The sequence below is a fragment of the Amphiura filiformis genome, chromosome 15 (assembly GCF_039555335.1).
Source record: "Amphiura filiformis chromosome 15, Afil_fr2py, whole genome shotgun sequence".
Lineage (NCBI taxonomy): Eukaryota > Metazoa > Echinodermata > Ophiuroidea > Amphilepidida > Amphiuridae > Amphiura > Amphiura filiformis.
This window is the reverse complement of record NC_092642.1, coordinates 64,318,979-64,343,860: the sequence shown is the minus strand read 5'-3', so window position 1 is coordinate 64,343,860 and position 24,882 is coordinate 64,318,979. Positions and strand designations below refer to the sequence as shown.

Sequence of the window (24,882 nt, the reverse complement as noted above, 5' to 3'; positions counted from 1 at the left end):
TGGTTAATGGTATATTAAAGGTAAATACAAACTTCAACTGAATATATAATTTTTACAGTCATATTACTTATGGTGACGTCACAGAGCATCCTCAAAGTTAAGTGTTCCGTTATGCCCCACCTTCCCCTACTACATGTGCTCCCGAATGGCCCGAATGCCAAAAATCATGCTCTCACCCAATGACCCCATATTTTTTACATTTTGCTCTTACCGAATGCTCCTTAGTGCGAAAGTGCCAGCCCTACACCTATATCCATTTCATATTGAAGTGCCCCCCCCGGGCAGAAAATTTGTGTTGGGAATACAAAATAACCTCATTCGCTCGCGTTGGGTCACGTAATGTTTTGTACCTGTAGTGATGTCAGCCCTTTGATAAACTACAATTTCAACATGGCGACTTCCAGAGTGCTTCGGCACGTGTACAGCAACGCAAAAAATGACTCCGAAATAATACTTAGCGAATTTGATACAGCTACCAAAGCTCCTGAAAGATTTATAAGGTAAATATACAGCAATCAGAGCGGCAAAAATGAAATGACCATGCCCTTAGGCCCTTCACAATTGATTCTGAGTTTACTGTTCATGAAATAATTATAGTACGAGGTGACTTTTAGTTTTAAGGAGTGTTCATAAATACTTTGGTAGGGGGGCTGGAAAATATGTAGGGGGGTCATAAAATTTTAGGAGTTCTGAATAGGGGGGGTTAAAAAAGTTTTGGGTGTATGAACAGGGGGGGTTAAAAAGTTTTGGGGCACGTAGAGGGGGGGTGTAAAAACTTTAGCAACATTAGTCCTGAAGCAAAAAATATAAAAAAGCCTGAAATTTTTTCGCGCGCTACGCGCGAAAATGTTCCAGTAAGACCAGAACAAAAGTTCATTCCAGATAATGGTATTTGATCAGGTCCTTTATGTATTTTGACAAGTCATTCAATAGTCAAAGATATGTATGAAGTGTTAAAAATTATCTTGTTGTCTATAACTTAATTTTGAGGTTTGTGTCAGTTCCTTCAGGTCTGCTCTTAAAAATCACTATCTTCGCTCTACTTTAGTGTTGACAATTTTTACAATAATGTTTCATGCAGTGCAGATTATTAATTTATTATCACTAAATATATACAACTAAATCATGTTGAATTACAATCATAGGCAGAGGAAGCTTGGAGATGGTGGGGTTCACGTTTCCACCCACCCCCTAATTTTCCATGGGGACATCCCCCTAAAAATCCTATAGGAGAAAAAACACAATAATTGCCCTATGCAACTTTTTTAGCACATCGAAAAGCACCGTGTTTTGGGCCCAAATAGGGTAAAATTGCACAATTTTGTGCTTCGCGATCACGCAAACTGGCCCATCATTCCATCAAATAGCAAAACGCACCATTTCGGCAGTAGCGTAGCCAGGGGGCAAGGGAGGAAAGTGCCCCCATGACAAAGATGAAGGAAAAAGTTCTCCTGTCAAAAAATGAAAGATAAAATCTGGAGGGCAAAGGAAAAGAAAAGGGGCAAGGAGCCTCTTTTCCACCCAAATTCACCCTGATCATGGGCCAAAATAGTGTAAAATACAAAACGTTCGCACGCTGTACATGTATGCACACATATTGTCACAATAATGGCATTTTTCATCCCCATCATGAGCAAAAATAGTGTAAAATACAAAATTTTTGCACGCTCACGCCTACCACATCGTCCCAATAAAGCCTTTTGGAAGTTCAAATACATGAAATACTCAAATACAGTCTCTCTAAAAACAAAACCGGTATATTTTTTTTTTGTCAACTGTGCCCCGAAATTTTATTTTGCTCCCCCAAAGTTCCAGTAAAACCAGAACAAAATATACTCGTCCCCCGACCCCCTAAATTTCAATGCTTCCATTAACACTGATTCCAATCATATATGGATGGGTTTTTTTTAATACTGGGTTCCCGGGTTGCATAAAACATACTTATGAGCTACTTTACAAAATGATATAAAAACATTTCCACAATTTCACATATTTATATCAATGACATGGATACAATTTCATTGCACATCAATACAAATTTTAGTATCATTAATATTTCCTCTGTCCTTTGATGTAGAATGGTACCGTACATTAAAATGAGGGGGGGTCAAAATAGTTTTGAACCTAATATGAGGGGGGTCAAAAAAGTTTTAGGTCCATTAAGAGGGGGGGTCAAAAAAGTTTTGGGTTCACGAAGAGGGGGGGTTAAAAAAATTTTCGACATGAAAAAAAAAATTTTCCAGCCCCCCCCACCAAAGTATTTATGAACACTCCCTAAAGCCATTATTATAACATTTCTTTAAAAATAGATTAGTATTCATTTTCAATAAAATATTAGCATTTACTGTCAGATATGTCCCCTTTTAATTTTGAGCCGAACAAGTGAGGTAAAGCAAAGAAAATAGGAATTTACAACTAGCGCCAATGCGGCGCATGTTATGTTACTCCGGCGGATAGGGACAGGCATAAAAATTTCAAATTAATTCTATTAACATGAATTGTTGTTCATTGGAAGAGAGAACTTCTCAGAAACAATTTGACACCAAAACCAATCTTCTACTGTATTGCTAAGTGAAGTTATGACGAAATTACTGTCGGAACATTGGGCCATTTTCTCTGATAAGACTTACCATAGGAGTGCATGGGGACTTGATCATTTTTGTGCCCCCCTGTCAATTTTTTTTTTCACTGTAATTTAATCTAATTTTTGTTGAATATTATGTATGTTATCATTTTCAACACATCTGTGAAATTTTGTATGAAAATTCAAATTTTAAGGTGGTAAAAAAGTTATTTTTGTGCTAATTTTGGTCAAATTTTGCCATTTTTCGGCCATTTTGGGCCCATTTTAGGCAAAAACAATGATTTTTCCCAAGCGGTAACAAAAAAGTGCTTTCTCCCAGCAAATAAGTAAACTGGAATTGTTACGTGAAAAGGATGAAAGTTTTGTCAAACCATGTTTCCTTTTGTCAGAAGATGAATTTTGGGTCAAAATAGAATTTTTTCCCAAAAATGCCCCTTTTTGACCCCTTTTTTGACCAAAACAGTGATTTTCACCAAGGCATATCTCACAGAAAAAAATATTCAAAAGTGAAGTCAATGTTGCATTATGCTTCCTAAAGCATTGAATCTGTTGTCAATGCAAACTAGAGCATCTGAAACAGATTAATTTTGGTTTTATTCATCATTTTCTCCAAAAATGGTGTTTTCAGTGGCACAAAATGGCACAGATTTACATAGGGCTTTATTATCAAGTAAAATAAATAGCGCCCTCGCTCAGATTTGCCTGTCCCTAACTCCGGCGTTTGTATGGTACGACCCTCCGGCGTGTGTGTGTTTGTCCCGCACGCCGTGTACGTAGTACTGTTTTGACATCGCATACGCGTTGGACTAATATTTCTATCGTAATAATAAAACACTGATTCAGGCGGTTTATTCAAAATCTCGGATTTTGACTATTTCCCCTACAGCACCTTATAAAGTCGTGATTTTTGCAGAGAATCTTTGTTTACTAAAGTAGGCCTACAATCCATTACAATCGTGTAAAAACCTGAATTAAAAATTTTTTTGAGGGCGTTCTCCTCAGCAAATGTTATAATATGCTTTAATTATTAATTATTATTTAGTATTAATTATCACAACCAATTATCAACCCGTTTTGACGGGAGTCTGCATTTAATTATTTTATTAATGACCCATTCCATGTCAACTCCAGGGATGTGCACCGCAGCACCTCTTCAATTTTTTTCTTTTTCTGTGTGGTGGTAGATATTGATGAGAAAGTAAAATCCCGGAAATTTGAGCTTCATACTCCATTTCGTTTTCCCGTGGCATCAATTTGAAATTAAGGGGGTCAGCATAAAAATGTGCGCAACGCGAAAGACGACGCTTGGAGGTCCATAAATGTATAAAGGAACCCTGTACAACTTTGAAAAATATGTATCCTGGGGTACTTATTTGTGTAGAATTCCAATCTGAATTCAAGCCTGATACCGTACGGCAGCGTGTTGAAGGAATATTACTATTATAGGTATGCCAGGTGAATTCAAATTTGCCATCAAACTGCATCATTTTATATATCAAATTAAAGCCCGTGAGTAAAGAAAGCCAACACTGAAAACCATTTTGTCATAGCACTTTCCGTAACAAACTTACATCTCTAGCCCTAGAACTGCCACTAGGGCCAGAGGCACTTACATTGAAAAATTTGTTGGAGATGCTTGAACGATCCAGTACAAAAAATCAATGCTTGATCGAGCCAATACAAATGTGTGTCAGGTCACTAATTAACATGATAAAACCCACTTGAGAATACACAATCGCCAGTCATTTCTAAAGATGCATTTATACTCAATCGCTTTTGCAGAAATCTGAATCTGATCAGTCATTCCGAACACAATCAAACTTCTTACCAAGTTAAAATTATGCAAATTTCTTAGCACTGCCCCACGCATTGAGTGCATGACATCATGTGCACAGAACTGACAGATTGTGTGCGTAGGATTGGTGAAATTTTTGTAAAATGTGACCCGGCAGCACAAACGAGCCGTAAATTCCCTAAATTGTATTCTGAGTTATGGTGTAAAATGTGTACGAAGGTCATATTCATCGGTAACTTAAGCTGGCCCGACATCCGTCTCATATAGTCAAAAACTAATCAATAATCCTATCCTTAGATCATGGAAATACTATTTCCATGCTTACAATGTAGATGGCTATAGAACTTTTAATAGCTCTGGTCTTTGTTTGCTTATATTGCTAAATCCTGTTCAAGTGGTGGTTTACCAGGCATTGTATTTTGTACAGGTATGCATACATGTAACCAACAATTAACAATGAGAGAACTTTCTTAAACCTCGTTGACTTGGGGATGATTTGAAATGACCGCCAATTATGGCTGTTTGATATTTATTGCCAACAATGTGGAAAAAGAGACACGTGTAAAAACGTAAAAAGCTATAATTTTGTTGAAGGAGCAAAGTTTAACAAACCATAACCCCGCTTCTGGATATCGTTTGAAGTCAAATGATATACCATTTTTAAGTTTATGATGTTTATTTTTAAACACGAAATAAAACAAAATTGACCGGGGAGGAATTTACGGCTCATTCGCCGTGGGCGGTCACAAATTTGGTAAAAAATTGAAAAACTGCACCTTCAGTAAGACGGCCTGAAACGATACCAGCGAATTAAGCGTTTCTAGATGATTTCAAGAACACCACCGCATGCGTAAGACCTTTTTAGCCTACGTCTCATATCCTACTATTGGATCGTTGAAACAAGAAAAGCTCATGATGCTATGCTCTTCTATCTGGTTGTAGTTGGAATTATATAAAAGAGTATAATTTACATGAATCCTCTGCTTACATGTACAAGTTTGGACAAGATACATACAGTGCCCACATGTGTGTACATTAAATGGTGCTACACAGGCCGGGGGCGGGGGCGCGTGTTTTTTACACTTTTTTTGTAAAAAATGGTCCAAATTTTGGGAAGAAAGTCCACTTTTCACGAAATTGCCCCCCCCCCCACCTTGGGGAAAAAAGTCCACTTTTTCAAAATCCTGCGTACAAGCCTGATGCTACATGAATTCACAAAGATGCAAACTCAACTTTTTTGGCGACATTTTGTGAAAATGAGGGAAGCAATGACTGGCTATTTTGCGTGGCTGAAGTATGGGTTTTGTCGGGTGGATTTATGAATAAGACAGATGACATAAAATAGAAACTGGACAGATGCAATGATGGAAACCGACTTTTTTTTACACAAGATATACAGAACATGACTGCCAACATATATTTTGTGAAAGTTTTGAAGGAACTTATGGATTTGGCTAGGATAACTGCATTGACTGGACATCTATATTAAACCTGTACAATGAGCCTTGCTGTATATCGTCTTCATTCAGGATATCAGGGTCATCAGCGACCATTACCGTCACCAAAAGGATTCTGGACATTTGGGGTGATCAAACTGGTAGAACATGCTCCCGCAAAGCATGTAAATATTATGATCTTCTTTTGCACATGACTCAGTTTCTTCTTTTCTGTGACACCGGGCTGTGATACAAGCTGTGGTGTCGTTTTTAGTATCATTTTATTAGGGGCGCAATATTGCATCCTGCTTCTCGGTGTGATTTGTTTTTGTTATTGTTTAGTTTTTTGTTACTTTGTATGTCCTTTCTAAACTTTCATGGACAATTGAGGTGGGTCATAGAGTACACACGTAATGGTAAAGGGGACAAACCTGTATTCACAGGCCTGCCGGAGTGCCTGTCCCTCTTTCAAAGCGTTATGTTGCTGGAGGATGCTACACTTTCTCAGTGATCATGTAAAGCCTCTTCCCATTGTACACCTGGGTGGGGAGAGGTAATAGGGGTGAAGAGCCTTGCCTACACGCATACATGTATCAACGCTGCAGGGATTCAAACTGATAACCACAAGCTGTCTCTCAAATATGAGTTGAAGTCTAAGACCACTGCGCCACAGTGCCCAGAGTACACAAAATACTGTGCATATTTTGACTGAACATGTTGCCTATCATTCCTTTTGTTCCATTGTCTCTTTTTTATGTACTGTTCCATTGTGTTTGTTTTAACAGGAAGGATGGTGACACACGTCAAGAATATGTTTTCAGTATACCTTATTTGTTAAACGATGACTCGGCATCGCATGTGTTTATAAATCTGCATCGTCAATGGTACCAGTCCTTACTATTCTGACTAAGCAGCATCCCGGGAGTTTGGATAATGAGGTGTTCAACATCATTTGGTAACTTATAATCCTCTATTTGTTGTCAACCGATGCAGGACGGAATTGATTCTGGAGATCGAATGCAAAGTAAAATCATTGTTATCGACACAGCTGGGATGATTTACTCTTTGCTGTAGACAATGAATATATGACAATGTTGATCGATTTACTTCGAGATTAGGCACACACTAACTACATTACCTACAGACCTTCATTGGATCCTGGGGGTTGCATGTGAGGCAACTGATCAACACCACTTTAGTAAAGACATCCTGCTGACATTTGTTTGTCAAGCCACGTAGTGACAGTCTCAACTCGGGAGATCAAAAAGCAAATTAAAATGAACGTTAATGACATATCTTGTGACATCTCACTCTTTGCTATATAGACACCAAATGTACGGCAGTGGTGATGGATTTGACTTTATTACCAACATCTCGATTAGACAAGCATCCTGTATGTTGTATCCTGCAAACTCGCTATTTTGATCCGGTGGCATCCCTGGAATTGTATATGAGGTTAACAACACCATTTTTAGACAATCCTATTCATAGTACCAATTGGTATAAAATTTGTCTGTCAAATGTGATTCAGGGTGGATTTATCTTAACTCTGTAGCTAGCAAAATGAAATTGTTCTTGACATATCTGGCGACATTTCACTCTTTGCAGTGGACATGAAATAAGACAATTATGATGGATTTTATTTTATTTCCCACTTCTTGATTCAGCACACAATACTACATACAAATCATCACTATTATGATCATCCGGTATCCCCGGGGTTGGATATGAGGTATGGATTTCCGTTTGAAAACCAATGCAGTACATGTAGGTATTGACTGTCAAAAAACAATTAGGCACACAACAATACTGCACCATTACTATTGTGATCATCCGGTATCCCCGGGGTTGGATATGAGGTATGAATTTCTGTTTGAAAACCAATGCAGTAGGTATTGACTCTCATTCATCCTACTCTGGAGATCAAAAGCAAAATAAAACAGTACTGACACATCCGGTGAGAATGAGATTTCACGCTTATACGAATACGACAATGGCGATGGCCTTGACATATCTGGTGACATTTCACTGTTTCCTATAGACAACAAATATACAACAATGATGATGGCGTTTATTTCATTGCCCACTTCTTGATTAAGCACACAATACTACGAACATGTACAAATCGTCACTATTGTGATCATCGGTATCCTTGGGGTTGGATGTGAGATATGGATCTCCGTTTGAAAACCAATGCAGTAGGTAGTGACTGTCATTCATCCTACTCTGGAGATCAAAAGCAAAATAAAACATTACTGACACATCCGGTGAGAATGAGATTTCACGCTTTATATACGAATACGACAATGGCGATGGCCTTGAGACATATCTGGTGACATTTCACTGTTTCCTATAGACAACAAATATACAAAAATGATGATGGAGTTTATTTTATTGCCCACTTCTTGACTTAAAAGCACACAATACTACGAACATCATCACTATATTGTGATCATCCGGTATCCCCGGGGTTGGATATGAGGTATGGATTTCCGTTTGAAAACCAATGCAGTACAATGTAGGTATTGACTCAGTGTCATTCATCCTACTCTGGAGATCGGAAGCAAAATAAACATTACTGACACATCCGGTGAGAATGAGATTTGACGCTTTGTTGTATATGAATACGACAGTGGTGATGGCTTACAAACCGTCATTATTCTGACAAGTTGGTATCGCTGGGGTTGGATATGAGGTGCACAACACCATTTTAGTTGTGAAGACAATTCTGCTGATATTTGTTTATCAACCGATGAAGGACGGTATTGACATGCGTCTTTATTTTGGAGATTAAAAGCAATATAAAATGATCATTATTGACATATATTGTATCTGGTGATATTTCATTCTTTGCTGAAGACAATGAATACGACAATAGTGATGAATTGTCCATCTTAGACAATCCTGTTGATTGATATGTGTGTCAACCAATGCAGGATGGTACTGGTAATTGGCATTTATCTTAACTATGGAGATAACAGGAAAATAAACTTGTTGTTATTGACATATTTGGTGACATTTCACTCTTCGGCGTCTTCGCTTTAGACAACAAATATGATGACAACAGTGATGAATTTGACTTGATCACTATTTCATGATTACGGGATTACGATGTAGGCACACAATACTACACCGTAACTATTCTGATCTTCCTGTATCCCCGGGATTGGATATGAGGTAAACAATACCATTTGAATGGTGAAGACAATACTGCTGATATTTGTTTGTCAACAGATGAAGGATGATATAGACATTTGTCTCAACTCTGAAGATTGAAAGCAATTAAAAAGGGATCGGTTACAATGTATGCACAGTATTTTTTGTGGGACATGAGAGCACATCAGACATATCAAATTGTATTTTGAATATGAGAAATGTCCTTCTGATCAAATAATTTTAATTTTTTAAATTGCGATATAATACAAATACAAATACAAAATAATGGCAAATAAAATGATGATGTATGATGATGATGATGTACATCATTTCCTATATAGAGTCGTGAGATATGTCAAACTTTTCCCTTGGTCATAAGGAACAAAAAAGTCCTCAAAGTAAATTTTATAAATCTAATGATATTTACCTATTTAGATATTGATATTTGTTTTCATATTTAACAGGCCTCAAAGTAAAATTTATAAATCTACTGATATTTTCCTATTTCACGTGTATGTTGCTGGGAAGAAAAGCTGATGATCATTTGAAAATTTTGACTTTGGGAAAAAATGTATATCTTTAATACAAAAAGTCAAAATTTTCAAATGATCGTTGCCTTTTCTCCCAGCTACATACGCTTTAAGTACATTGTAAATATCATTAGATTTATAAAATTTACTTTGAGGACTGTTATCAAAATATCAATTTTTCATAATTTGCCATAAAATTTTTATTATATAGCGAGTTTCTAAAAATTAAAATTATTTGATATCAGAAGGACATTCTTCGTATTCAGAATGCAATTTGATATGTCTGATGTGCTCTCATGTCCCACAAAAAAATACTGTGCAAATTAAAGGTGGGTGACAGAGCCCTTAATAAAACCATCGTTTTTGACACAGGATTTTTCTCTTTTACATTATTGCCAACTTAGTGATTAGTCCCGGAGGGTACTCAGTACAAATGATCATACGGGAACGACAACATGCTGCAAACATGGGTAATATGGTCGCCCAGTTTTGGCTCCTGGTGTGTCCAATATTTTACACTACAAACTATAGGACCAGTCAGGAGCCATCTTTGGGAATATATAGGAGCTCATTTTAGCTCCTGGTCCAGGCATAATATAAGGCCTAAAGAACCAAAACAATTTTAACTTAAAGAAGTAAATATCCATTTAGAAAGGAGTTGTCACATGGGACACTAGTGCAGTGCCGTAGCGGGGTGGTGGTCCCTTAAATGCCAATCCTAATAAAAGAATCCACATTTTTCTGCATAAAAGTTGAAAATCAGCCCTCTTTTAAAGGAAAAATTCACAAGGTCAAGCAGCTTTTTTTGGTAAAAACATTGAAATTAGTCCTTTTTGAAAGAAAACTTCATAAAAAGTCCCGTGCACTGCAAATCCTGGCTACGAGCCTGCACTAGTGTATCATTGACATCATTTGTATTATAAATTTACCTGTTAAAACTGAACACAATGGAAGGTAAGAGAAATTGGAATAAAGAATTGAATGATATGCAACATATTAAGCCATTTCACAGTATTTTAATTGTGTACTCTACTTCGACACAACTCACATGTTAAGTCAATTTCAATTCTCCAACTTTTTAAGGATACATAAAGTAAGAAAGCTAAATAGATATAGTCACTGAGGTATAAGTGTCATAGGCCAGATGGGCAGCCCTTGAATTAAGGATCTCAAGTTGCCTTGGATTTTCACTGAAAAGCCAAGGCAATTTGTAATATTTCAAGAGGGCATCATGGCAATTTAACTGTTGAAAATTTGAGAAGGGCACCAAGGCAATTTCTCAAAAGCAAAGAAAACACACACAAACAGTCTGATAGATGATTTTATAATGAAGGGGCAGGGCTGGGGCACTGACGGCAACTTCATTAGAGGGCAGGGCAAGTGACTGCCATCGGTAAAGGACATATTTTGAGGGCATTATGGCAGTGGGGATGGGCACCCATGGCATTATGCTGTGGGTTAATTCAAGGGCTGCAGATGGGGAAGTCCTCTTTTGGTCTATACTAGAGTGGCAAGTTTTCCATGATTTAAAACACCGAATTCCATGATTTTATGTGCATGGTTTTAAAAACTAAATTCCGTGATGTAATTTCAATTCTGTGTTCACATTCCGTGATTAAAAATCACATTTCACAAATCAAAATTAAATATAAGCGTATGTCTACTCATGTCTAGTTTTAAGGTTGATATCTTTGAAGACAGACTTCATTTTCATTATTTTTAACTTACATTCTCAGTATTTTTTCTTCATTTTTATTTTTCTCAAGGAAAAACATGTTTTCTGTGAATTTCTGTGTTTTCCGTTTTTTTTTCTGTGACACAGAAAATTTGCCACTTTAGTCTATGCACTAGCGTGCTCGCCTCTTCACCACAAGGTAGTCAATGATTGTGGGTTCGAGTCCCGGCAGGACCGAGTTACTGAAAGATAGCGCAGGATATTGAATTAACCCTAACACTGGACCCTGCTTTCCGTCCGCATATAACACTTCGGGTGATTGCGTCATCGCAGACCCTGGGATTCATGCATGCGCAGATTTTTTCATCATAAGATTTTGTAAGATTTTTGGGTGTTAGGGTTAGGGTAGGATCTAATCTGGAAAAATACATCTTAGTTAACCCTAACACTGGACCCTGCTTTTTGGGATCGGAAGTCAGAGAAGATCCGAAAAAGTCAAGGAGAAGAAGAATTTTTGACTTGGCACCCCCGGGATTCGAACCTTTGACCCCTCGCATGCCAAGCACACGATCACGGACCGGTAGCTACACCGATATTGCTGCCCGCCAGCAATTCCGTCCGCATATAACACTTCGGGTGATTGCGCCATCGCAGACCCTGGGATTCATGCATGCGCAGATTTTTTCATCGTAAGATTTTGTAAGATTTTTGGGTGTTAGGGTTAACGGATGATGGCTGGGCAGTCTGTGACAATATTTCACTTAGAAGTTTTCCTTCCGTCATTTAACCCATGAAGACAAACCAGGTCACTGCTATTGACTGATTTGTCTTCATGGATTACGGAAAGATGTGACGAAAGTAAAGAAAGTGTAAACAGTGGGTGGAATTTAGAGATGGACCTCCGATTTAAGACAAATCAGTCGGCATAGTGCAGACTGAGGAAAGACATGATGGAAATTAATCGTTTGAAAGAGCATGGTTGGAATTTAAAGATGTTTGAACACACAGTAGTACAGCCCCTCCATTGGGCTATTCAATTTGAAATCCATACATCCCAGGCTATTATCCATGACCTTAATCTTTCACACAGGGAGTGTAAATTTCAAATGGAGTCATCCATGCAGGTAAACCCCCATTTGACATTCACACTCCCTGTGTGAAAGATTAAGGGCTCATATTGAAATACCCTACCACGTTTTCACACAGAAAGAAGGCAGGATTCCCCTCGCTAAGCGCGCGCCACAGGAAAGCTCGGTCATAAAACGGATGGATTATATGCATCAGTGATACACCCTGCCCAGGATTTTAACAAAAGAAGGCTAGCACAGGAAAACTGCAGGATGGCGCACACCTTCCTGTGTAAGGGAATTTCAATATGAGCCCTAAGGTCATGTCTTCCATAGGGGGTGTATGGATTTCAACTGGAATAGCCCATGACAAGTATTGTCAAGACTGAGGTTACTGGGACATGCGGTTGGAAGTATGAATTTACCATCCATATAGGCAGAAAGGTTTAGCTTCTGAATGTAAAATATGATACTTGAGTTCCCTAATGCAGGGCTTGCTTCCAGGGTTTCAGCTTGGACCAGTTGCTGTGTTTTACAACTTGCCGGCCAACATATTCAGCTTGCCATTCTCATTTTGATTATAAAACCATGTATTTAGTCAAGATTTTCGTAAATATCTGTCAACACCAAAGGATCAGAAATATCCTCCCATTTTATTTTCAAGAATATAATTTAACTCTTTTAATCAAATCCCCCCCCCCAAATCAAATTTTCCAAGAGTAAAATCCAAATAGTCAAAATCGACATTATCAAGAGTCAAGATGTTTATGAATGTCTATACTGAAACACATATTACAACAGCACACATGGGCAAGTGCCTGTGGTGTTACAGCTTGTCTGAGGTGTTTACTTCAAGCCGGCCCTGCTAATTGATTGGGTAAGATCCTACATGTACTTCCCTCATTGTTTTTGATGAATATGTTATACATGTATCTGATCTTCAATTTGCAGTGAAGTATTTTTCTGCAATTGATATAAAAAGTAGAGGTAAAGTCATCTGGAGCAATGCTCACATGAAGTGAAGTACCCATCTCTTTTCCCCTTTGTGTTTGGGTAAGACTCCACTGAATTAATGTGTCATGAGGGAGGGCAACTCCTCCCGCACAGCAAGGTTTTTGTTCCTCTTTTTAAATTTTTAAAAAATTTCCCGACTCAAACGGAGTCAAAATGGGCTTGCGATACTCTGAACTTTGCAAACTTAATATTTTGTATTTAGTGTTAATCAGACACTCAGACCAATATTTTTGATAAAAAACAACCCAACAACAATAAAAATGAGAAAACAAGAATTAAATTGGCCAATTTCTCCAAGACAAATGTGCACCATAAAACAAATGCATGTGGCAATTTTGAGACCCACTATTTCTTTGGCCTTACAATTTTATGTGTTGTCACCCTGCTACGATAATTGCCTATAAATATCAGTTTTCAGCTGAATTGAGCTTTTTGCCTAATCATGTCTCTATCAGCATGTGCACCTGCTGTAATAATGCCATTGAGATTTTGGGGTGAGTTGCGAATTATAACAGGTCACAAGTGGTGAGTTCTAGGCATAAAAACTCTGATTTGCTCTGATTTTTAATTGTTTCTAATAATTCCTTTTAATTTGTCTCATTATAATTTGTTCTTGTCCAAAGATTGGTGAATAAATATGTTTTATGCATGGTTGGATAACATTTTGTACTTTTTCTCAAAATTACAAAAAGTTGAGCACTTATTGTAGCAGGGAGACAATGTGCTCATGATGTAAAATATCTAACTTCTTGTTTCATCTGATTGTTTAGTCCACAGGTCAAAGTAGCGTCCAACTTCACCAATCTTACCAAGCAAATTTTCAGTAGCTATCATCAGCAGCAGTCTTCAGCAGACAACAGTGATGATTTAAACATCCTTTCTGAACTCATCATAGAGAATTTTGATGATGAGCAAGTGTGGCAACAAATCGAGCTACAAAATGAGATGTGTTTGAAACATTCCTTCAAAGATGCTGCCAAGGTCATCGCAAACAGAGATAAAGGCCTTTTTACGAGTAGGAAATCAAGAACTAAAGATGCATCAGTGGCGGAAGAGGAGGAGGAGGATGAAAGAGGGCTTTTGGAATACAGTGGCAGCCAAGACTTGTTTCCGGAAATGCAAACTGAGGAGGAAGATGGCGATGGAGAACCTGATGATGATGATGATGGTGATGATGATGATGATGATGATGATGATGCAGAAACAAACTTTGACATCGATGCTGCCGCCCTCAGAAGAACTAATGCAAAGAAAAAGAAATCCTCATTATCATCCTCATCCTCGTCCAAAGGTGCTAATAAATCTAACATGAGAACGTCAGTGGTAGATGACAGATTCTTTAAACTCTCAGAGATGGAGCAATTTTTGGAGTTGGAAGATGCAAGAGAGGAGAGAAGGAGACAAGAAGAGGACGGAAAGGGAAGAAGAGACGAGGATGAGAGCGACCAGGATGGAGAGGACGATGATGACGACGAATCGGTTGATTACTTTCAAGAATTGCCGTCTGATGAAGATGAGGAACTGGATGAGGAGGAGGATGAAGATGACGACGATGATGACAATCAGGTACGTTTGTAAGGTTTCCCACGGTCCTTGAAAGTCCTTGAATTAAGGCCTTGAAAGTCCTGGAAATTTGCACAAGGTCCTTGAAAGTTCTTGAAAATTGAATTTTACCTAAAGTATAATTTTGACAAAATTTAGGGAGTGGAGAGGAGCTGTCACTTTCGTTAATACGTGCTGCATGGAGAGCCGTATCATGATTTTTGTGTTGTGGCAAGTCCTTGAAAATCATGCTTTTGGATGCTTTTGAAAGTCCTTGAATTTGAAGAAACCAGATGGTTTGACCACTTACATGTAATTTCTACCTTGTCAGTCACTCTTGCAGGAATATAAAAATCCCAAAGAAATGTTGTACAGCGATTTCTGGATCCAGGACCCAGAGGACTCAAGCAAATCTGCTACCAAAGAGAAATCTGTGCGGTTTGAAGGAATGAAGTCTGATGATGAAGAGGAGATGGAAGATGAAGAGGAGGATGCGGATGAGGACCATGGAGACAATGAAGGGTATGTCTATTTATTATATTATATTTGTAGAAAAGGAAATATATGTATCAGATTCGGGTTACAAATGGGCTATTCCAGTTGAAATCCATACACCCTATGGAAGACATGACTTTTATCTACCACACAGGGGGTGTAGATTTCAAATGGGTTACCTGAATGGGTGAATCCATTTGAAAGTCACACTCCCTGTGTGGGAGATTAAGGTCATGTCATCAGTAGGGGTGGATGGATTTCAACTGTAATAGCCTAATGCGATTTGAAAAGACATCTAAGATCTATCATCTAATCAGAAATTGAAGATTATTTTTCTGAAAGAAAAGATTTAGTCTGGAAATGGATTTAAATTGGATATATGCATAAATGTCAATAACAAAAGCTTTAAAATCATCCATTCAGGTGAGTGGAGCATGCTATGGTAAGCTTAATCGATCAGTCATTAATTTCTTGAGCATTGTGATTTAGTTTTACACAAGTTAGGTATCATACTGCAGCTAACAACATTCTCAATTTCTCATTAATTGTGCTTCAAATTTACTACCCCTCAAATGTATTGGAGACTTTCTTTTGTTGATAGGTTTACATGAATACTCACAGGGCAAGGACAGTCTGATTTTATAGAATAATTTTGACACTTCTGAAAAGGGTTAAAGTTAGGGGTTAGGACATTTTAGGTTAGGATTAGAGTTAGTGATAAGGTCATGGTTAGGGTTCAGGGTTAGTATTAGTAGGGTTAAGTGTTCAGGATAGAGTTAAGATTAGAGTAATGGTTATGGCTTGGGTTATAGGTTAGGGTTAGGGCGAAATTTTAAAAGTTTATACGGTAAGGATTATGGGTTTTAACCAAGTCATTGGGTTTTTGGACTAATGACCATTCTGACTTATGACCTGTAACACTTGTATTCCATACAGGTCTGAAGCAGCCAGGAAGGCACTGATGGGTCTCCTTGGTGACAGTGATGGGAGTGATGAGGGAGAGGATGCAAGAGACATCTTTGGAGGAGGAGGTCAGAATGATAACAAGTCTGCATTTGAGAAGAGACAAGAAAGGGTAGGTGACAGTCTGCTTGAAGAAGATAAATGGAATTGATGAGAGGAATTAAAAAAAAAAAACCCAATGGGGCAGTGTTGTAGTCGAGACCGGCCTATCCGAGACCAAGACCGAGACCAGGCAGTCCGAGACCGAGACCGAGACCGAGACCGGCAGGTCCGAGACCAAGACAGAGACCGGCAGGTCCGAGACCAAGACCGAGACCGAGACCGGGCTTGAAAGTAATATCATTAATGAATGATAACTATCTCGGTGACTGGTACATAATGTGCCATACAATCCATTTTTAGTGCTAGCTTTTTTTAAAACCAAGGATACCAAAATTCAATTATTTTTCAAAACATTTGGATCCAAAACAAGAGAAATAGGGCTGTTTAAATGACTCGTTAGTAACTTCGAAATGATAATATTGGGCCCAAAAACTATAAAAGAGTGCACTCATAAAGCTCTATGATGCAATGCGCCTTTGATCATGGTGCATCAAGCTGTAGCGTTACTATCCCTGCCAAATGTCTAAGTATGGAATTTGAAGAAAAAAAAGATCCTCCCACCCAAAATGTCCCTTTTTAAAGAAATAATAAATGCACTTAAGTCATTCATATTATATTTTGAGATAATTATCTCAGAAAAGTTGTGTAACGCTTTAATAACTTTGGCCTTTAATGTGGACTTCATACAAAAATATTATAAAAATGTCTAAATATTATTGTAAACTGTTTTCTGCCAAACGTTAAAAATATGTTTTTCAACCTTAAAATAACAGTGTGTACGACAAAATCGGACACGTTATTGTAAAATATTATGAAAACTTTTCACCATTACTAGAATGTACATTTTGACATTATCTGGACTGGTAACATTTGTAAGTTTTGGCACATATACAATGTACTTAAGATTATTTGAGATTGCTTAAAATAAATTTTAATGGAACTGGATTCAGGAGATTGATATAGAATTTGTTTACAATGAATTCATACAATGTTTTGAACAATTACTAATTGGACCTAAACATGCGAATTGAAAATAAATGAGAAGGTAGTTAATTGGGGATTTAGTTAATCTTTAATGATTCAATGGATAAAAACTGTCTGAGCAGAATTGCTGCCAGGTAACCAGAATGATGCTATTTTGCCAGCCTTGGACCCGGTCTCGGACCGAGACCTCGAGACCAGGAGGGGCGAGACCGAGACCAAGACCGAGACCAGCCGGTCCGAGACCAGCAGGTCCGAGACCGAGACCAAGACCAGGCTTAGCTGGTCTCGAGACCGGTCTCGAGACCGAGGCCGGTCTCGAGACCTACAACACTGCAGTGGGGAAAATCAGCCTGCTCAATGCACTAAATTGTTGAATTATATAATACTAGCTTTTTTTAATGAAGGAAGAAACTGGAACATCTTGAAGAAACCTGTTATAGCCTATGATAGCATACATGGACTGGAAACCAATTGCACGCTAAGCTGCCTGTGAATAACTAATTATATAATATGACCCCCACCTGCATTATGCAATAGTTCAAAGCTGTCCTGTAAACCAAACTATAGGCAAAATATCTAATTCTCGATCATGAGAGCCAACTTGGGTATGCACAGATATTTGCGTCGAGCGTACTACGCAAAGCCACACTCTTACGGTGCAAGCACATATTTGGAGAATTAACCAATCACGGTCTTTGGTCGCACAATTGTATTGTTCCACGAAAAGTATGCTGCCGCAACAGTAAGAAAGGTACATTCTCTCATGATCGGGTATTTTATATTTTGCCTAGATAGTTTAGTTAAGGAGGGGGTTTCAAAGTGTCAATTAAGGTTCTTGAAAAACAATGATGTTATTTTGACTCTCTTCCGGTTTTGTTTCAGACAGGGAGTCAGCTGTTAAACAAAACAAGTTTATTGTAGGGTATCATCAGTATTTTGAGCTGCCCCTTATTTATTTTTGACCTAAAGATGTAAAATGCTTATTCACATGTCATTTCAGTTAAAAGAGAAGATTCAGCAGCTGGAGGAAGTGAACCTTGCTACTAAGCCATGGCAGCTGAGTGGAGAAGTGACAAGTGGCAAGAGACCTGCCAACAGTCTCTTGGAAGAAGATCTAGATTTTGATGCCACAGCAAAAGCAGGTAAGTGTATAATGGGCTATTCCAGTTGAAATCCACACTGCCCCTGTGGAAGATTTTGGATATCTTCCACAACTGGAGTGAGTATTTCAAATGGAAGTTACCCAATTGTCTATTCTATTTAAAACTCATACTCCCTCTGTGAAGGGCTTTAGCTAAATCTTCCACAGGGGTAGTGTGGATTTTAAATGGAATAAGCCAATGGAGCTCTCACCTTGGTCTGGGGTGGACATTTTATACTGAAAATTTAAAAGATTGCAGACAACATAATTTGCATTACATTAATACCAGATGTTGAATCTCCGCCATATGTAAGATTTTGGAAAAAAAGAAATGTGTGTTTTTATTTCAGGACCATTTTTCTATAACCACTGTAATGTTATGGAGAGTGTGCCCATTCAGTTAAATATTAAAGCCAATTTCTTTAAAAGGCATTGTCTCTATTTTCTGAAAACAAGTTTCATAAAAAAAGTTGCTTGTCAAAGGAGTGCCCTGATTCCACGGTAACATGAATTTTCACCTGCAGGTGTTGAGATCACGGAGGAGACCACCAAAAGCATTGAAGACATCATTCGTCAACGCATCCTTGATGCTGCCTATGATGACGTGGAGAGGAAAGTGAAGCCTAAAGAGGACATGTTTGAGTTCAAGAAACGTGTGACCTTGGATCAGGAGAAGAGCAAACTCAGTCTGGCGGAGATTTACGAGAAAGAGTACATTAAGCAAACTCAGGTAAGACTAAAAGTGAAACATCCTTTAGTTTAAATGTTATAAAATAGTACAAAGAAAGTTAGGTTGTGGTTGGTTAGACCAGTGTATGTCATTTCAAATAAATAATTTCAACATACAGGAAAAACAGGGTCTAAGACACAGGAAAACATGGTCTAAGACATGGACTCAAGATCACGAGGATGTTCAAAGGTTGTGGGTTCAAATCCTTGTGGCATCAATGTGTTGTGCACTTAGGCGAGGTTCTTCACCCCTATTGCCCCTCCCCACCCAGGTGTATAAATGGGTACCAGCTTTATCAGGGGGGAGTCTGTGCTCCGCATATACAACATGTATGTTTCACCCGCCTTTCAAATTTTGATAAGGCACACAATTTCAATTGTTTAGTACAAGTGTGCCAACTATTGTTTTCCAGGATTGTAGTTTCCTGTACCATTTGAAATGCAGTCTATTCAGTAAGGTTTTGGGAGCAATCTATCAAAGGCAAGGAGGCCTGTTTCAAATAGCTGCCATGTGTTAGATTTTGTATGTTGAGTGCTTGAAAAGAACACAAGAGTAACAAAGGGCAGCTATTCAAAATGGGACTTAATTGTTTTGAACCCATATGAATTATGAATTTTCGTAACTTAATAATTTTCATTTTCTAGGGAGAGAAAGAAGAAAAGCAGGATCCTGCACATGTAGAAATCAAAACCATGATGGACTCATTGTTTCTGAAGCTTGATGCCTTATCAAACTTCCATTACACTCCAAAACCAGTAAGTAGTTAGTACACCATAGCCCAAACTGTGTGTCACAGCCCACTCATCGGGGGTTGCGGATGTTTGCTGAAAAGAAAGAACAGAAATCAAAATAAATAAAAAGAAGATAATTGACCAATCGTTCCATGAAGCGTGACATGCTAAACTGCTACGCACATATCGCATATTGTTCCGATCTTTTGTGAAAACGCAAAGACATGCAAATTGTGTACACGTGCAGACATGCAATACTATATATACCTTTTCTATGCCAAATTTGGTATACATTTGGTGTAAAAATAGGTAATTTTTTCAAATAAATTGCCTAAATATTTAAGTTCTCCAATAGTTTTAATCATGCCTTGAATATAAAGCAATCAATATTTGTTTTAATTACGCTACCAGCTGTAGACAGAGCTTGCCGGCAAAAATTCTTGTCATCTAACAGCACTGCTTAAATTACTGGATGTATTGTACACACAGATCAGCCATGCCCATCGCGCAGCCCCGGGCAACAGGCATCAAGCTAATTTACTTTGACAAATCCATGCCTGCACTTTTAGCCAATCGGATTACAGAAATCTATATATGGATCGGATCATGTCACGTTGGGCAAAATAAAATTACTTCATGCTTCCATGTCTAATGTTTTTATGTTATTTTTTTTTGCAGGCTATACCAGAGGTTAAGATTGTGTCCAATCTACCATCTATCACCATGGAGGAGGTTGCACCTGTCACTGCCACTGATGCAACGCTGCTGGCTCCGGAAGAAGTACAGGTGTGTAGAACAAGCTTGCAGGTGTTTTTTCCCATCTCTGCAACTTTTGTTTTCAGCAAGAACACAAAATGGTTCAAGCATCTGCTTTGTGCACAGGCAACTACAGACTATTCACCAACAGGTGAAGTACCATATTCACACGTTAATGAGGGCCAATCGTTCCATGAAGCGCGATATGCGAAACTGCTACGCACATATCGCATATTGTTCCAATCTTTTGCGTGAACGCAAAGACATGCAAATTATGTACATGTGCAGACATGCAATACTATATATTGAGTAATAAGAAGGCACACATTGCTGGCATGTTAGGCATACATGATCGAACGATCGGCCCTTATGAATATGTGAGAAATCACAGCATACAAAGTACAGGGAGTTTGGCTGTTGGTAAATAGTGTGTAGTAGTCTGTGGCTTTGTGTCTGAACAAAGAGATAAGACCCAAGGAGTACCAACTCAGAATTGTCCCTTGCATGACACTTGGTATGTCACTTATGGAGACCAAGATAGCACACCTCTGACATTTGGCATAAACCTTATGTTGAACCTGCATCTTTAAGCTTGCTTGTTACAAAATATTACAAGCTTAGCACTTTGATAGCATGTGTTGTGGGCACAAGTTGCACACACCCCTGTGTGTGTTTGCCGCCAACCGAGGACAGTGTGTATTGCTAACCGAGGATGTGTGTACTGTGTTTTCGTCGCCTAACTGTAGACTAAAAGATTGTTTTGTGTATGATATAAACTGGAATTTTAGCCATCAACTGCTGACTGTATTTTTTACACACATGATCTGCCGTTTTAAGCAAGTATCGATTAAATGCATTTAGCATTAATTTGAGGTCTATTGCAGCAATTTGAGAAGAGGTCTGCACGCACAACACAAACAAGCACACATTTTGATTCAAAGGTTGCTAAGCGAATTTTTAGTAATCTGGAGGCACAGTATGTTTTGCCCTCCATGAGCCACATGCATACATTGCCGAGTTGGTACTCGTTGGGTTTGAAATGGTGTAACCCAAAACATTTCAAATGTCAAACATGATTTACATGTATTCTTATTAATATGAAAATTTCTTACGTTTTTTCTCCAGGAAAAGACTCAAGGTGAACTGAAAGGTGACACAGAAAGGACAGAGACGGACAAGAAGCACGCTAGAAGGAAAAAGAAAACCCAGCAGAGAGTCAGAGCCAAAGAGAAGGAGAAACGCGAAGCTTGTCGAGAAACTCAACCCGGTCTTGGTAATAAGTACAGCAAACAGGCAGCGATGGCTAAGTTGGAAAAATCCAGCAAGATGGCTTCTAATAGAACTACAATTATTCAGGTAATTATTTATGGGACAGCACCTGGCTGGGTGTGCCGTCTACCCACAGTTTTCAGGGCTTTGATCCTGAAAAGTAAGGTTCACAGGTCACCAAGTCCCAGCCAGGTATTATTGACTACCAATTAACCACATGACTACCAGAAAGGCTTATTAAGCATTTTAAATATTTGCTATTTTAATGCTAAAATGGCCGTAACTTGATTCTGTTTGTTGTAAGTTTGAACATCTCCAGGGGTCTACTCTGACATTGATCCTAATAGCCAAAACTATTTTGGGGCTCAGATGTGGTCCAAGTCAAGAATTGGTACATTTGGTTTGGTATTTCTTTGTATGTTTCCCAAGTTAAGAAGTGAAGTTACCATTACCACCCTAACTGCTCATATGCATAAGTACCAAACTTGAGTCCTGTTTATCAGGGAAAGTCTGTGTAGCTCAGTGGTTAGAGCACTTGCCCTGCATGCAAGAGGTCTGGGGTTCAAGTTCCTGGACAGGTATGTGCAGGGATTTTCTCTGGTTTATCTGTCTATGCATGGTATGTTTCCATTTGCACAATTATTCTTTCCCCTGTATATTACCAATCATTTAAAAACAAATGTATTGACATATTATGCAGTTTGTGCATGAGACCTTAACAGGCTGCTTTAACAGGGTTACATTATTTTTGGGTTTTAAACAGGTATAAAGGAAGTTCAGAATGTTCGTTGATGTTGTCCCAATATTACTTAAGTTGAATGGTAGCATCCAAAATAGCTTTGAAGAAACATGGTGGCCATTTTGGGTGCCATTTTGGATTTCAATCACAAAGTTGCAATATTGGAATAGCTATCATATCAAAAAATGACCACCAGGTATAATCCTTCTAAAAAACACTACTAGATTTTGTTCCCTGACTGGTACTGATACCTTGAAATTCATGTGAGGGCCCATCGAATAGTACACCACTGGACTGGAAATGGGATCATCTAATATTTAGCACATAATAATGATTAATCCTTAATTCTTGTCTTTTCACTGCAGGAAGGAAAAGGTACTAAGAAATCGCTGACATCTTCCAAGTCATTCTTCACACAACTTCAAGAGGAAGTTACAGCAGAAGTACATGGTGTTAAAAGGGACAAGCATAGGAAGAAAGATAAAAAACAGATATCAGCTTCTAAACTCAAGTTATGATATGTTTAACTCAGTTTATGATATGTTTATCGTAACCAACAAATTAGATAAATCATTGGATGCATTGATAGAACTACACTGTGTCCCAACTTCAGAGTGATGCTCTTTATAGTGCACTGCCAGATCCACAAGGCCGCACACTTTACAGAAAGTCGCTGATCATTCTTGTTGGCCCAAATCATTCAATATATATGCTTATTGATGACTGAGGCAAGTGATTTTCCAAACGCAATGGGTGCATTGCAAGCGCCTTGGAGTGAAGTCCTTTAAAACTGGTGGGTCCAGGGGCAACGACCTGGCGGAAGTCTGGAAGCTCCTGGATTTTAGTCATCCCGAGAGGTTTTCCTATTGGAAGTCTAGATACTCTACTATGGTGCTGTTGCCCCTGGACCCACCAGATAAACAATGTCACTTTAAGAATTGTTTTGTGTGGATTCAGCAATTCCTTGACCAGAAATGGAAAACCAAATTTTCAGTTTACTACCCATTAAGGGCAAAATTGTAATTTATATTTACTCTGTTTTATGCAAAAATGGTATAAATATATACAAAACCAATGGATCTTTACCATTTTAGCATAGACCAAAGTAAAATACAAATTACAACTTTACACTTTTTGGAACAAAATTGTATTTTTTTGTAGGAGTGTGATCAATCCACACATCTGGTGATCATTCTAGGCGTGCAATTGAATGCACATTCTTTAAAATTCAACCCACATAATCTGCATATTAAAAAACCAACCTTCCACACAAACCAAAAAACATAGCGATAGAATGTGCAGGTGTAACTGTGTAACATGTTATTTTCTATGAACTTCACCAAATTTGTGAAAAACTAGTCTTTCATTAGGCAAAAACTAATGTTCGCTTGTCCTTTCACTATCTGGAAGACGGGATTGGTCGGTCGCATTTTCTAAAAAAAATTTCACAGCCAAAAAATGTTACACAATAGGTATACTTTAAAGCACAATATTTTTGCGCCATAAAATGGTCAAAGAGTTACCCCAAAGGCTGGCTACCAGCTCTGACATGTTTGTGTGTCACTCATGGAGAGTAAAATGGTGCAATTTCTACTCCCCATTCCAGAAAAATACAGCACTAATTTTTTGGGATTAAAAAAATATTATCAAGTTCTGCCAAATGAAACATGGCTCAGTCCTAATCATTCATTTAGTCCTAACTGGAGATAAAAGAAAAAGTTCACTATTTTACTAATTTTTTGAAAAAAGAGCCAAAAACATGCATTTTCTGCATTTTTTCTGACAATCGATCACAAAAATCACAGACTTGGAACAAGTCTTATCATTCAAAATCTTGAATATATGCCGAAATTTTGCTCTAATTTTCACTATTTTTTGTGTTACTTAAAGGTGAACCTCATTGAAAATAAAGTTATGTATCAATGGAAAGCTTATGATGTCAGGAAGCAGAAAAGAATATTTTTTATTTGCATAGCGTACCAGGCTAGACATAATCTCCATGCAAAGATTGGATATTGGCACCCCCTAAATTACAAAACGAAATCGTTCAAATTGGGCGCTTTCGTTGATGACGTCAGCCCAGGGACACACAGTTACTTCCGGGTTTGATTGTAAACACAATTAGGGGATGATCTCTGAACCACTTTGTGAGATATCATTTCAAAACTTGTGC

At 38.2% G+C, this 24,882-nt stretch overlaps 1 protein-coding gene across 2 annotated transcripts; it reads left to right on the top strand.

The window, feature by feature from the left end:
- The first annotated feature begins 388 nt into the window (after nucleotides 1-388).
- On the top strand, nucleotides 389-23,898 carry LOC140171947 (U3 small nucleolar ribonucleoprotein protein MPP10-like). 2 transcript variants are annotated; one of them, XM_072195292.1, is made up of 10 exons: nucleotides 389-500; nucleotides 14,028-14,823; nucleotides 15,143-15,321; nucleotides 16,231-16,369; nucleotides 18,344-18,485; nucleotides 19,009-19,214; nucleotides 19,859-19,969; nucleotides 20,624-20,731; nucleotides 21,827-22,057; nucleotides 23,075-23,898. In XM_072195292.1, exons 1-10 carry the CDS (start codon nucleotides 391-393, stop codon nucleotides 23,225-23,227), a joined length of 2,175 nt encoding a protein of 724 aa, XP_072051393.1. In that variant the 5' UTR covers nucleotides 389-390; the 3' UTR covers nucleotides 23,228-23,898. The 2 variants fall into 2 exon arrangements, with proteins under 2 accessions (XP_072051393.1, XP_072051392.1); XM_072195291.1 differs by having other exon boundaries at nucleotides 15,131-15,321.
- The last annotated feature ends 984 nt before the right edge of the window (nucleotides 23,899-24,882 follow it).

Coding starts and splice junctions, on each gene's coding strand:
- LOC140171947 (XM_072195291.1), top strand. CDS start 391: ATGGCGACTTCCAGAGTGCTTCGGCACGTGTACAGCAACGCAAAAAAT. Junction 15,322..16,230: donor GACCATGGAGACAATGAAGG/GTATGTCTATTT, acceptor TATTCCATACAG/GTCTGAAGCAGCCAGGAAGG. Junction 18,486..19,008: donor TGATGCCACAGCAAAAGCAG/GTAAGTGTATAA, acceptor TTTCACCTGCAG/GTGTTGAGATCACGGAGGAG.